At 44.4% G+C, this 14,067-nt stretch overlaps 1 protein-coding gene across 17 annotated transcripts in view; it reads left to right on the top strand.

Moving 5' to 3' along the window:
• LOC131396173 (zinc finger protein 19-like) overlaps positions 1-10,886 on the top strand; it is a 24,700-nt gene extending 13,814 nt beyond the window's left edge. For 4 of the 17 annotated variants that reach the window (XM_058528201.1, XM_058528199.1, XM_058528205.1 and 1 more), the window contains 4 exons: positions 2,577-2,641; positions 4,793-4,919; positions 5,485-5,598; positions 9,389-10,886. In XM_058528201.1, the coding sequence (XP_058384184.1) occupies positions 2,609-2,641; positions 4,793-4,919; positions 5,485-5,598; positions 9,389-10,482 (1,368 nt within the window). In that variant the 5' untranslated portion in view covers positions 2,577-2,608 and the 3' untranslated portion in view covers positions 10,483-10,886. The other 13 variants (XM_058528198.1, XM_058528196.1, XM_058528197.1 and 10 more) reach the window with 13 other exon arrangements.
• The last annotated feature ends 3,181 nt before the right edge of the window (positions 10,887-14,067 follow it).

The following is a 14,067-nucleotide window of genomic DNA, read 5'->3' on the forward strand; positions in this document are numbered from 1 at the left end:
GAGTGTTGGCTCTCGTTACCCAGGAGTCGGCTAGGGACGTCTATTCGCTCGTGCAGAATGCTGTCGTGTTCGTCCTTGATGCTGGGGTAGAGGGAGTCGGAGGCGGCCTGATGGCCGGTCCCGCCCTCCTTTGGGCGCCTTTGCTCCCCCCAGCCTACAGCGGCCTCTTGGCGAAATGGAGTCTGTGGAAGGAAAAGAGACGTACGGTGTGCCCGACGCAGGCACCAAGCCCCTCTGCTCGTTGGGCCAACAGCTCCTTGTTGAGCTGCTAAATGCCCGTGCCTTTCTAGATTCTCGGGATGCAGTTTTGAATGAGCTCCCGCCCTCAGGGAGCTTTCAGTCGTAATGGGAAAGTCACGTATTAGTCAAATCTGATCATTTCACTCCTGCTTGTAACTGGGTAGCTGCGGCCTGTTGCTTTTAGGTGGAAGACCAAGTTCTTAATGTGCACAAGGACCTGTGTGGTTGGGTCTGTTGCAATTTCTTCTCTCTCGTTTTGCAGCACACTCCCTTTGGCTGTGCTACAATCTTCTTGGCCTGTCACTTCTAGAATGTGCTTTTTCATTTGCTGTTACTTTTGTAAAGATTTTCCTTTTAACCTAATTCTTTTTTTTTGTGTGTGTGCTGAGGAAAATTTGCCCTGAGCCAACATCTGTGCCAGTCTTCCTTTATTTTGTATGTGGGTTGCTGCCACACCATGGCTGACGAGTCTTGTAGGTCCACGTCCAGGATCCGAACCTGTGAACCCCGGCCGCCAAAGCAGAGTGTGTGGAACTTAACCACTAGGCCAAGGGGCCAGCCCCTTAATTCTTAAGTCTTCCCATCTTGGCGAGATTCTCATTGGCACTAAACACAATTGTGATCTTAAAGTTATTTATGAGAGTCTTTGATTAATGTGTGTCTTTCCTTTAGTCTAGACTAAGCTCCATGATGGAAGAAATCACACCTTTTTTCTCTCTCCACTGTATCTCACACTTGGCCTGGAATGAAATGTGTGTGGTAAATGTTTGTTGAAGGAAGAAAGCACAAATCAATGTATAATCTCAAACTGGGAGATGTGGAATACAGGAAAGGGAATACAGTGCTAATGGAGTGTGTAACATGGGGACCTGACCTGGGCTGGAGAGGATGATCTGAAGGATGGGCTGGCATTATCTAGGTGGAGAGAGGTCAGGCTGCTGGAGAGTATTGCAGGTGGAGAGGATCAGTTATCAAGGTCCTAAGAGTGGAGTTGAGTGGCTCATACAGAGGCAACAGCAGGTACTAAGGTCCTGAATTGGCGTAGTAGGGGAAACTGAAAGAAAGCCACTGTGGCTACACTGAGAGAAAGGAGGAGGATGACGCAGGAAATTACAGCGTACAATGAGTTTCTTTAGGGAAGATGCTGCGTTTTTAGTAAAATATGACTGGGTAACGAGTACAAAGTGTCTGTAGGGGATGATATAATAGAGTAATAACTCAGACATTTTGGCATGTTGAGGTGGCCTTTCAGGGTCCATTGCTAGTAGTTTTGGTTATCACTGGGTCCTAAAATGGGGTGATAAAAAAGATCCCTGCCCCGGGGTCTAAAAAAAAGGAAGACTGGGGCTGTCCCAGTGGCGCAGCGGTTAAGTGCGCACACTCTGCTTCAGTGGCCTGGGGTTCGCAGGTTCGGATCCTGGGCGCCCACCAATGCACTGCTTGTCAAGCCATGCTGTGGTGGCATCCCATATAAAGTAGAGGAAGTTGGGCACAGATGTTAGCCCAGGGCCAATCTTCCTCAGCAAAAAGAGGAGGATTTGCACTGGATGTTAGCTCAGGGCTGATCTTCCTCACCAAAAAAAAAAAAAAGAAGAAGATTTACTCTGAGATTCTTTTTCTGAATTTTCTTGGCTTCTCATATCTATTTTTCCATCTTAGAATCACTTTATCAGGTTCTGCAAGAAGTCCTCTTGCAATTGTGACTGGTGGCAATTTAATGTAGTTATTAGAAGCATGGCCTTTGGGATCTGGCAGATCTGGTTTGGGATCCAAGTTCATCCACCAGCTGAGTGACCTTGGTAGAGAAAATTATTCTCTTAGCCTTGTTTTCTCTCATTTGGGGAAAAGAAAAGTTTCAGAGGATTATTGTGGGGACTGCATGAGAGGAGATATATATTTTTGATCCAAAAAGATATTTCTTTTTTTTTTTTAACTTTTTATGTTTCTCAGTAAAATTGTATTTTTAAAAACAAAGGTCTAAGTTTCCTCTTGTTAGCTTTACTTCAAGTTTTTTGGTGTCCTTTGCTTGTTTTGCTCTTAGTGTACTCGTGTTCGCCCTGTACTCATGCGTTACCCAGGACAGGCAGCATTGCTTGATGTTGGTGAGCACAGGCTCTGGTGACCTAGGGCAAGTTATTTACCGTTTCAAAATCTGTTTCCTCAGAATTCAAACTTCCTGGTGTGGTGTGGATTAAAAGAGAAAATATTTATACATCACTTGCCCAGTGGCAGTTAGTAAGTGACTGCTGCTATTGTTATTGGCAGGTTTGTTGGTTTAGAAGAGAACCTTTGACTGGGCCAGACTCACTCTTGGTTCTCTTTGCTTCTTCCCTCAGCCTCTGCCCTTCACTGAGAGGAAGCCCAGGTGATGGCAGCCATGCCCCGGAAAGCCTGGCACCAGGTGAGCTGTGGATCCCTCAGGTCAGCCTTTGAGAGATCTGATTTGAAGGAAATGGGGCATGAGAGGGATGATTCTGGCAAAAGTGTTAGAGCCAAACCAGTAGGAAGACACCTGTTGATTCTCTCCAGTTGGACTGGATGCTGGGTAAAATGCTGATGGTGAGGGCCTGAGCAGCCAGAAGCATAGCAAGCAATGGCTGGAAAGAGTGTCCTGGGAAGCAGAAGTACAGCCTCCTGCACTCTGAGGATCTCTGCTGAGCTGGAAGGTACCCAGTTTGGTAGTTCCCCCCACAGAGGGATCTGTGAGGATGAGGGACTCAGGTTAGTGGTGTAGGTATCCAGTGTCAGTGGGAGTGACTAAGATCATCAAGGTCGCAAGATTCTTGGGAATTGGGGGCAGAGGGACAGCAAGAAGAAGACAAGAAAAAGGGGGCTTATACCATTTATCCTCCTAAAGAAAGAAGTTTGGGCTTCAGAATCAGGGAAAATATATCCTCCTTAAGGTCAGTGCTGCTGGCTAAGGTGAGGCAGTGGGCTACGGTAGGAAAAATATGCGCTAGGACAGGACACCTGAAGTTAGGGATCCCATCAGGCCTCAGTGGCCTTGAGCCCATCACTTAACCTGTTTGCATCTTAGCTGACTTCATTTGTAAAGTGAACATTAAGTGCTACAAAATGAGGATGAAGAAGTTGTGAGAGACCCAGCCATGCAGGCCCTTGTGCCTGTTAAGAACTTGGTCTTGGACCTAAAAGCAGCAGGCCGCAGCTACCCAGTTACGAGTGGAGTGAAGGACCTACAGGTTGTCATTTTAAATAGATCATTGTATGTGCTAGCAAAGGATGGATTCAGTGGCAGGACACCTGGAATTGGAGTTGTTTAAGTGTCCCCAGCTGTTGAACTAGTGTACTGATTGTACCATGGTGAAGAAGAGTCAGGTTCCAGAAATATTTAGGCAGTAAATTGGTAGGATTTGATTACCGACTGTATGTCAGAAATGAGCAATGACTGGGGCAAGTTAGTCTAGGATGAATGTCAAATTTCTAGTGGAGGACGCTGGGCTGAAGTTGGTACTATTAACTGAGGTAGGGAAACAAAATTGTCACTCACTGTGCCAATTAGTTTATATGAATTAGAAAGGGAGCCAGTTTTGGGGGAAGATGAGATTGGTAGCAGATGGTGAGTCAGATGCGTTGGGTCCCCAGGCAGTGCCGGGACTAGTGGAAGTGGAGATCTGCAGACTGAGTTGAGGTATTGGAAGGTGGGAGGATAGTCACTGCATGTTCAGGTAACCAAGTTTGATACCAAAGTCTGAGGAGTGAATAGAGGGTCTAAACCAGATGCTGGAGCTCCCTAGGAAGGTCGAGTTAGGGCTATCAGGGAGGGGAAAGTGTGGCTGTTGAAAAAACGTGAGGCTTAGTTGGCAGAAGCTATTACAGGTTGTCTTAGAGGTATAAAGAAAAGCATCTAAAACAGCTACCCCACAGCAATGTGATTCTAGAAGCATATTCTCCCAGGCATACCCATCAGCAAGCAGAATAGACTGCCCCAGGCAGCACTTAGCTCCCTCTGCTGGCCGTTCTTGAGCACAGACAGCACAGCCCTTCAAGCGACAGGTAGGGGATGGATGAGATGGGCTCATCAGGGCAAACCATGACTCTGTTCTTGTTTTGTGGCCTGGAGCTTTAGAGCAGAGGGAGCACATGTGGGGAGCCGATGGATTGGCTGGGCACTGGGGCAGTGAAGGGGGAGCAGGTAGGTCCTGAGATGCTACCTATGATGGGTATCTAGACAGATTGAAGCTAATTGTCCACTTGTAGGTATAACAATAAAAGACTGAAAGTATTTACCACATCAAAGAGATTTTTCTCTAGGAAGGTTAATTAATGGGAGACTTTCCAACATTTTTGAAATGTTTTTATCATGTATCATAACAGTAAATTTTATGTCTTAATGGAAGCTCTCCTGGTAGTGAGAGAAGTTCCAGGTTTTTGGTTGTAGAAATAGTCGTTTAATGATCTAACACCCAGTTGTTTCACCTTTTCTCATTAGCCATCTCTAATAGGACCCCTCCCTCCTACTGTTCCCTGTGCCCCACACTCTGGTCCTGAGTCAGAGTATTGGCTCTGGGGCAGCAGGAACCTCTTGTTTTAGAAGGTGGTGACCTTCGAGGACGTGGCTGTGTGCTTCACCCGGGCAGAATGGTCTGGCCTTTCTCCTGCACAGAGGGCCTTATACAGAAGTGTGATGCTGGAGAATTATGGGAACTTGACATCCCTGGGTAAGGCCATTTTCCTACTGGGACTCAGATCTATGTTTTCCCCTCTCCTTTCTTCTTTTCTCCTTATAGGCTGGGGGTGCAGTGTGGAGAAGGAGGGGTTCTCTCTGGTATCCTCCAGTGCGCTGCTCCGGGGCCAAGGCCAAATGACCCACTTCAGAGTTTGCTGGGTAGGGAGGGGTCTTGGGTCATTTGGTCCCAATGTAGGGTATTGCTGTCCCCTGGTAAGAGTATGTCTCATCCTCCTGAGGGCTCTGCACAGTAAGGAATAAGTAGTTTCTTTTGCCAGAACTAAGTTCTCAGCTTGTTGCCATCCCCCCATTGTCTAGGGAAGGGTGTGACCCTTTCCGTGTGTTTGCACATGTCTTGCAGGATCTTACAAACTGACCTCCTCTTAAGTAGGAAAAGGTCACAAATGCTCAGTTTCTTCTTCATCAAAATTTCCTTGGCTTTCTGCAGTCCTGAGCTCTCTTCTGTAGATCTTATTCTTACTGAGGCACTTGGGGTTTTCCTTCTTCTGACCCAGCAGACTAGGGCTGAAAGGTGCCATTTTCTCGCCCCTTTTCAGGATACCCAATTCCCAAACCTGCCCTGATCTCACTTGTGGAGGGAGGGGATCTGCCTTGGGGCTTGGAGGCACAGGATGACCCACCTGCAGAGAGGACCATAGACATCTGTAAAGGTAAGCAAGGCAGGTTTAGAACTGGCAGCTCTAGAGCTTTACAGAGCAGTGTATTTTAAAGTGAACGATGCTGGGAAGGGTTTAAATAAAAGAGATGATTTCTCCTAATAGGTAAAATATGAAACCTTTCTCACCAATTTTAACTCTTCTCGGATTTATTAGATCTTAATAGATCTCATATGCAGTTTTTGAATCCATCCCTCCTTTCTGAGTTTCAGCATTGCCTGCCTCAGTGGCCCTCCTTCCTTGGGGCGGGGTGGATTTATTCAGGAGCAGTTTTTTAGCACTTGCCATGGGCCAAGCTTTATTGAAGAAGCTCTGAAAGATACAAGTTATGGAGACAGATGTAAAGAGCTAAAAAAAAAAACAAACACGTGTTAAGTGCTGTTGTTGGTCTGTGGGAGCACGGCAGAAGGAGGGCTGAGCGGAATTCTATGTAGAAGCTCAAGTAACGCTCCTTCGGTGGCAGGCCACATGTTCCAAATTTGACAGATTACAATGGATTTCATGTGGAGAAAAAGAAGGAGATTTTTATGGCCTGAGGAAGGGAGTAGAGGATCCAATAAATCATTGTGAAAAACTTTGCAGTTTAATCTGGAGGAGAATCACCTGGAAAGCATATTTAAAAATGGATGTTTCTGGAGCTCATCTGGAAGTATTATTCTGTCTTTTCTGGTAAGCAGTGCAAGAGCATGAGGCTTTGGACTCAAATCCTAAGCAAGGCTTCCTGTTCTTGACTTCTAGACTCTGCGGCTGGCAGAGTCTGCGGTGTGCCCTGACCCCCCTTAACTTAGCCAGCAGTGTAGATGAATATAGTTGGTACGTCTTACCCACCCAGTCTCGTGTGGAAAATCTAGAATGCAGAGTTTGTGGTGGACCTGAGGGCTCTATCCTAAAGAACTTACAGCGTGGGAACCAGAGATGAAAGAGCAGGCAAAACAGCGTGGAGCAAGAGCAGTGGCCCTTGCCACAGTGACGTAGGCCCATAGTTGTCTGTGTTTGTGAAATATTAACTCAACATGGTACGTCGTTTGATCGGCCTGAAGGAAATCGAAGGCATCAAGTTCTGTTAAACTGTTACTATATATCAGGCATTGACTTGTGAATGAGGGAGTGAATTGAATAGAGGATGGTGGTACTGCAAACATGGAACGAGAATGAGTGTTTCGTGCTTGGATTGACCAGATGTCACCAAAATCAGCCATAAAAGGGGCGAGTTGAGTCAGATAACATTGGGAAGTCATGACATAGGAGGAGCTTTTCAAATTCATACGAATTCAGATCTGAGCACAGAGTCTGAGGTTCCTTTAGAATATGAAAATGGATGGCTAGTGCAGGCCATTGAGAAGGCAAGTATAGAGTCTGAGATAAATGTCAGGTCTACAAGTAGAGATGCAAGTGTCCTCTACCAGAGTTTCAGCTGAAATGACCCCTAGAGAGAAAAAATGAAGGCTGAACTTAAATATTAAGTGATATTTAATTTTAGTGAGAGAGGGAAGAGAAAGTAGACAGGTAGAGGAGGGAACAGGGAAACTGAAGCCAGGGTAGATGGTTTGCAGAGAGGGAATAAAGGAGAGATGACAAAATTGAGACAGCACTTCAGCCTCATATTTTGGTAAGTTTAGAAATGAAAGAGGGGCTGGCCCGGTGGTGCAAGGGGTTAAGTGCTCGCGCTCCGCTGCAGCGGCCCGGGGTTTGCGGGTTTGGATCCCAAGCATGCACTGACGCACCGCTTGTTAAGCTGTGCTATTGGGGCATCCCATATAAAGTAGAGGAAGATGGGCATGGATGTTAGCCCAGGGCCAGTCTTCCTCAGCAAAAAAGAGGAGGATTGGCATTGGATGTTAGCTCAGGGCTGGTCCTCCTCATAAAAAAAAAAAAGAAATGGAAGAAAATATAGTAAACAGTAGCAAATGTTTTTCAAACTCTTTTTGATTATGAGCCTCAGGAAGTATTACATTTTGCACCCAAACACTGTATATTCATATGTACTCTGAAAGTGGAGCATCAGAAAACAGACTTTGCCCTTGGCATTACAATGTATGTGAATCCTATTCTGTTCTATTCTAATATAGACTACTGTATTTCATTTTAAAAATTCTTTGCAGTTACACACTGTCAGTTTCACAACTGATGTTTGAAAAACACTACTATAAGAAAAAATGGGGTGTGAAAGGATGATTGTTAAGCCCCAGTGGATTGAGGATCTAAAGAAGGAGGTTGAAGATGCAGAAAAGGAATGATATAGCTAATAGAGCAGTATGTCAGGGGAAAGGAGGAGATGGCATTCGGGATGTTGGGAAGTGTGAGGTGTGGAGGGCGGCTTGGGATGAGAGGATGTGGACATGGACGGGAAGGAAGTTGAGGGCACTGCCTCTGGGCAGCTTTATTCTTTCAGCAGGAAGGAGGTGATGATGACTTGGAGAACTAGGAAGGTGGGGGTTGCTTGGAAGAACTGCTGTGGGGATACAGATCAAGATGAATGGCTGAGTATGGGGAAGGGAAAATAGGAGTGTTTTTGTTAGTGATTGTTCAGTCCTGATTTTATAACAATGAGCACCCTAGTAGTAAGAAAGAGGCAGGGAGTGAGAGAACAGACCACTAGGTTCTCAATTGTCTTGATCGCTCTTTCAGACTATTGGTTAACTCCAATCTCAGATCTCTGCTTTCCTCCTGAGGGCCCTCACTCATTTAACTCACAAAGGATGAACTTGATTAACTAGCAGATGAGTCCCTGATAACCCAAATTAATGTTAAAACAAAATTAGTCCAACATTTTGTATAAAATGGATAGACTTTAACTTAGGTAAAATGTCATCCAGTCTTTTGTTTGTTTGTTTGTTTGTTTTTTAATTTTTTGTTTATTGCAGTAACATTGATTTATAACATTGTAAAAATTTCAGGTGTACATCATTATACTTCTGTTTCTGCATAGATTACATCATGTTCACCACCAAAGTACTAATTACAACCCATCACCACACACATGAATGTCATCCAGTCTTTAGGAATACAAATGCCGTTTTCCAGGTGACTGTCTCCTTTTTGCTAAAATGAGAAGGAATACTCCGCAGTCTTGGTGTATCTAAGTAAGCTGTGTTCTTCGCTTTCCAAACAGGCAGAGAGTCTAGGACAGTAGTTTCTGCATGTTTGAGGTTCAGACTTTTTGGAGAGTCTGATGACAAGACAGCAATTGCCAACAGTTTTAGGGTGTTCACTTGTCATCTGTGGACCTGCAGTTAAGAACCTCTGGGTGTGAGGTCCTCTAAGTGTTTCTGTGTTTCTTTTCTCTCTGTCTTGCCACAGCCTAGTGAGTGCTCCTAATGCTCAGTGTCTCCAGTCTTTGGGACATCTGCAGGGTATGAATTTTAAAAAGAACAGCAATTCATTCATAGCCTTGCATTCTGACTCTTTTCTGTTTTACTTTCAGACTCTGAGTCTTGCCAGCCCCGATGTCACTACTTGCTCTTAGAGCCTTGCCTTCTTTGTATTTTGTAGGCCTGTAAATACCATAGGATCAAAAGATACTAGAACATACCAGGGAGAAGTTATTCAAATACAGAGTCTGGAAAAGCTTAGGAAGCAATCTGATGTGTGATGTGTACTGATACCCTGTTCCTCCTTGACTGTTCTCTGCCTGTGATATTTGGCACTTTCATTTTAATAGCCTTGTCTTGCTAGCAGCCTGATGTGGAGGTTGTAATAGTAATCTCTAAAAGCCCTGTAATTTGGATGCTCTTTTGTTTCCAGTATAATTCTTAAGCGACATTTGTGTATTCTATTATGTCAGATGCTGAGACCGACATTGACAATGAGTCAACATCAACACAGGGAATTTCTGAAGAAAGAGACATGATGTTGTCACGTGGTCCACAGAAGAGTGTTCTTCAGAGAACCAACTTCCTAGAAACATGTAAACTGGAGAAGCACCAGGAAATCCCCATAGTGAAAAATATTAGAGGAAGGGCTCCAAGAATCCACTGTGATAGGATACCCTTCAGATGTGAGGAGTGTGGGAGATGCTTCGGCTATTTTTCTTACTATATTAGACACCAGAGAATCCACACTGGGGAAAAACCTTTTGAGTGTAGTGAGTGTGGAAAAGCCTTTAATGGCAATTCTTCGTTAATTCGGCATCAGAGAATCCACACTGGAGAGAAACCCTATCAGTGTGAGGAATGTGGGAGAGCCTTTAATGATAATGCAAACCTGATCAGGCATCAGAGAATCCACAGTGGGGACAGACCCTATCTCTGCAAGCAGTGTGGAAATAGTTTCACCAGTAGTTCTGAATTTGTTATACATCAGAGAGTCCACACTGGGGAGAAACCTTATGAGTGTAACGAGTGTGGAAAGGCTTTTGTTCGTAATTCACCACTACTTCGACATCAGAAAATCCACACTGGAGAGAAACCCTATGAATGTAATGAGTGTGGCAAAAGCTTCAGAAGGAATTCCCATCTTAGCCAACATCAGCGTATTCACACAGGGGAAAAGCCTTATTCTTGTAAAATATGTGGGCAAGCCTTCAATTTTCATACAAAACTAACTCGGCACCAGAGAGTCCACAGTAAGGAGAAACCCTTTGACTGTGTAGATTGTGGAAAAGCTTTTAGTGCTCAGGAACAATTGAAAAGGCATCTAAGAATCCATATTCAGGAGTCTTCCTATGTATGTGATAAGTGTGGAAAAGTCTTCACGAGCAAAAGAAATCTTCTTCAGCATCAAAGAATCCATGTTGGAGAGAAACCCTATGAGTGTGTCAGGTATGAAAAAACCTTTAGGACTTCTTCCCAGCTAGATCATGTCCACCCTGGAGAGAAGCCTATGCTGGACATTTGTCGTTTTGGGCTCCCGGAATTTTTTACCCCCTTTTACTGGTAATAGTACACTAAATTTCCTCTTGGATTCCATCTCCTGCTTGGGAGTGGAATGTGTGACACAGGCCTGGCTCAGCTGCAGATTCCTTCCCCCAAGCCATTGCTGTTGGTTCAGGTGTCAGTAGGTGACCCAGGATGGTCCATTTAGAGTCCCAAGACTTGGCAAGAGTTAACAGGAAGAAATACTCTTTTTCACTTGGTCTGAAAATTGAGAGGAACTCCTGCATTCTTGTGGAGGCTGAGAACAGCACAGCAAAAGAGGGAGCAGAGTTGGAGGACAATCAAACCTAAAGATTCTGCTTGAACAATCACTTTAAACCATATCTGAAGCTAAAAATACATCTGGGTTTTAGAATTCCAGTAACCAATAAATTCTACTTTTGGTTTTGTTTTGTTTTGTTTACTCAAGCAAGTTCAAGTTAGGTTTTCTTTCCTTGGAACAGAATCTTGACTTATATAGAGCCTTATCAGTGTAACAGTTATTTTACAAGTCTTCACAGATAACAAACCTGATGAAGGAGAAATGTTTTGTGTGTATGATATGTGGGAAAGTCTTTAGCTATAGTCCTGGCAGTCCCTAAACCCCATGATTGTGAAGAGAATGGGAAAGCCCTTGTAACACTTGAGCCCAGGCTACATCAGAATGCCAGTGGATAGAACAAAAGTTTGTGTTAGTATATCTGCATCAGTCTGTCTATTCTCAAGAAAAGTCTCAACTATGAAACCAAAAGCCATCACTCTTAAAGCTTTCATTTTCTGTTGACTCAGTTTTTGTTTGGAATGAATGCTATTCTAGACATTAAATGGGGAAATACCAGCGTACTGTAGCTTTTAAAGCTTAGCATTTACCAGTTTAATGTCTAGAATAGCATGCCCACCCTGCCCTTTGATCTGGTTAGTGGGTCAAGGAAATGCTTCTGGTTCTCTTAAGAGAGAGTGCAGAGATGTCTCAATAGGAAAACAGCTGGCCCTTTGGATGATGGATGCACCCTTTGTCTCCCATGTGCCTTTCTGCTGCCAATCATTGTGGCAGTCACCCTTCCTAATTCCAGACTTTACTTGCTCCGTGAAGTCTAGCACCTTGGTGGCTTCACCACCTCTTCTTACTTGCCAGCAGTTGGATGAGCAGTTGTATCTTGTGCTTGGACTAATCAATGAATAACAGGCTGGGGGATTGATTTTTAAGTAAACTTTTTTATTAAAGTGTAATATACATAGAAAAATGCACAAGTCATAGTTGTACAACATGAATTTTTACAGAGAACATAGCCTTATTGTCAGCACCAAGATCAGGAAATAGAACACACCAGCACCCCATAAGTCTCTCTACTCCACTGCAGTCATTACTTCTCTTTTCGTAACCTCTATTCTAAATTCTATCACCACAGATTTTTACGTAAATGAAATCATCAGCATAGATTAATGCTCATTGCTGCATGGTATTCTATTACATGAATATGCCACAATTTATTGCCTACTGTTGATGGGCATTTGAGTTATTTCTAGAGGGATCATTTTGAGGGCAGAAAATCTAAAAGTCACTCAGGAGAAAACCCCTCCAAAACTGGCTAGAGTAGCCAAAGTCAGGGACTTAGTTCCACATGTTGCTGCATCAGCTGCCTTTTAATAAATGGTCGTCACAGCGGTAATATTTTTTGTCACTCACTGTATGCTGGGCAGTTTCCTAATCACTGCACACACTCAATACAACCACTATATGAAGTAGGTGCTGTAATCAGCCTCATGTTACAGTTGAGGAAACAAATTAGGTTTCCCAAGGACGTGGGAAGTAGAGTAGGGATTCAAATGCAGGCAGACTGGTTTCAGAGCCCGTGTTCTAGCCATCACAGTATTGCCCTACAGAAATCAGAGGTAAGGTCTGACAACTGTGTCTCAGTAACAGAAGTGTGGGGTGGTTTGAGGAGACTGACTATGCTCCTTAGGGGTGGAGGAGAATTATCAGGATCAAGTCAAGATAAGGGGAGACTGCCTGACTTCACAGGTAGGTGTGTGGGGAACAGGCGGCGTGAGGGAAAGCATAGGTTGAGATACAACAGTATGACATGTCTAATACAGACTGTCTTATGAGGTTTTTCAGCTTTGAAACGGGATAGCTGAGTGACGTTTAATCATTTTCATTTTCCTGGACTTTTTTATTGAGTAGTTAGCATCCATGGTCCCTGACGCTACTGCCACTGTCAGGAAGCCCCTTCCAAGTAACTGTCCTTGAATCAGTTAATGGTTAGTATCTTAGTTTCCTGTGGCTCTGTGACAAATTATTACACACTTGGTGGCTTAAAACAGAAGTTTATTCTTTCAGTTCTGGAGGCCAGAAGCCTGAAATCAGTTTCCCTGGGCTGAGTTCAAGGTGTGGGCAGGGCCACACCCCCTCAGGAGGCTCCAGGGCAGAATCCGTGCCTTGTCTCTTCCAGCTTCTGGTAGCTGCCAGCATTCCTTAGCTTGTAGCCATGTCACTCTAATTTCTGCTTCTGTCTTCACCTCACCTTTTCTGTGTGTCTAATCTCCCTCTGCTTCTCTCATAAGGACACTTGCGATGACATGAGGATCTACTCAGATAATCCCATCTCAAAACCTTTAACCACATCTGCAAAATTTTGCCATCTTAAGGTAGCATTCACAGGTTCCAGGGATTAGGACCTGATATTTTTGAGTGGCTGTTAGCCTACTAACAGTTAATTAGGTTAACCTGTATATAACAGAAAACCCCAAAACAAGAGACTCTAATACAAGGCAAATTTATCTCATAAAAGAAGTCTTAGGACATAGGCATCCCAGGGCTAAGGTAGTTGTACAGTGTCAGCAGTGACCCAGTCTCCTTCCAGATTACCACTTGGCTATCAGTTGGGTTATTACCCTCATGGTCCAAGATGGCTGCTAGCACTCCGTCAAGTATTTGTTCCACTCAGCAGTGTGGAGGAAGGGAAAAAAGGTACACTGCTTTTTTTTTTTTTTGTGAGGAAGATTGGCCCTGAGCTAACATCTGCCAACCCTCCTGTTTTTGCTGAGGAAGACTGGCCCTGGACTAGCATCCATGCCCATCTTCCTCCACTTTATATGGGACGCCACCACAGCATGGCTTGCCAAGCGCTGTATCAGTGCACGCCCGGGATCCGAACCGGTGAACTCCGGGCCGCCGCTGCGGAGCGTGTGCACTTAACCACCTGCACCACCGGGCTGGCCCCCAACACTGCTGTTAAGAAGACTTTCTGTAAGTGCCACAGGATGCTTCCAGTTAAATGCTTTTGTCAAAAACTTAGTCAAATGGCTATGCTACCAGGCTTCTAAGGTCACTGGGAGGTGTCTTAGCTGAGTGGCAGTGTGCTACATCAAATAAACGGAATTCTGCTACTGAGGAGGAGGGGGAGAAAGGATGTTCATGTGGGCAACTAGCAGCCTCAGCTTCAATCCATGGCTACCATCTAATTCCACGTGTCTAAAAGCTTTGGAAAGGGAAAGAATTTTGGTGGACAACTGTCTGTCTGAATTTAAATTTTCATGACTGAGTTTAGCACTATGTTTATCCTCGTTTTACAGTTTGGGAACAATGAAACCCATCAGATTGATGGGA

This window comes from Diceros bicornis, chromosome 32 (genome assembly GCF_020826845.1).
Source record: "Diceros bicornis minor isolate mBicDic1 chromosome 32, mDicBic1.mat.cur, whole genome shotgun sequence".
NCBI classification, from domain to species: Eukaryota; Metazoa; Chordata; class Mammalia; order Perissodactyla; family Rhinocerotidae; genus Diceros; species Diceros bicornis.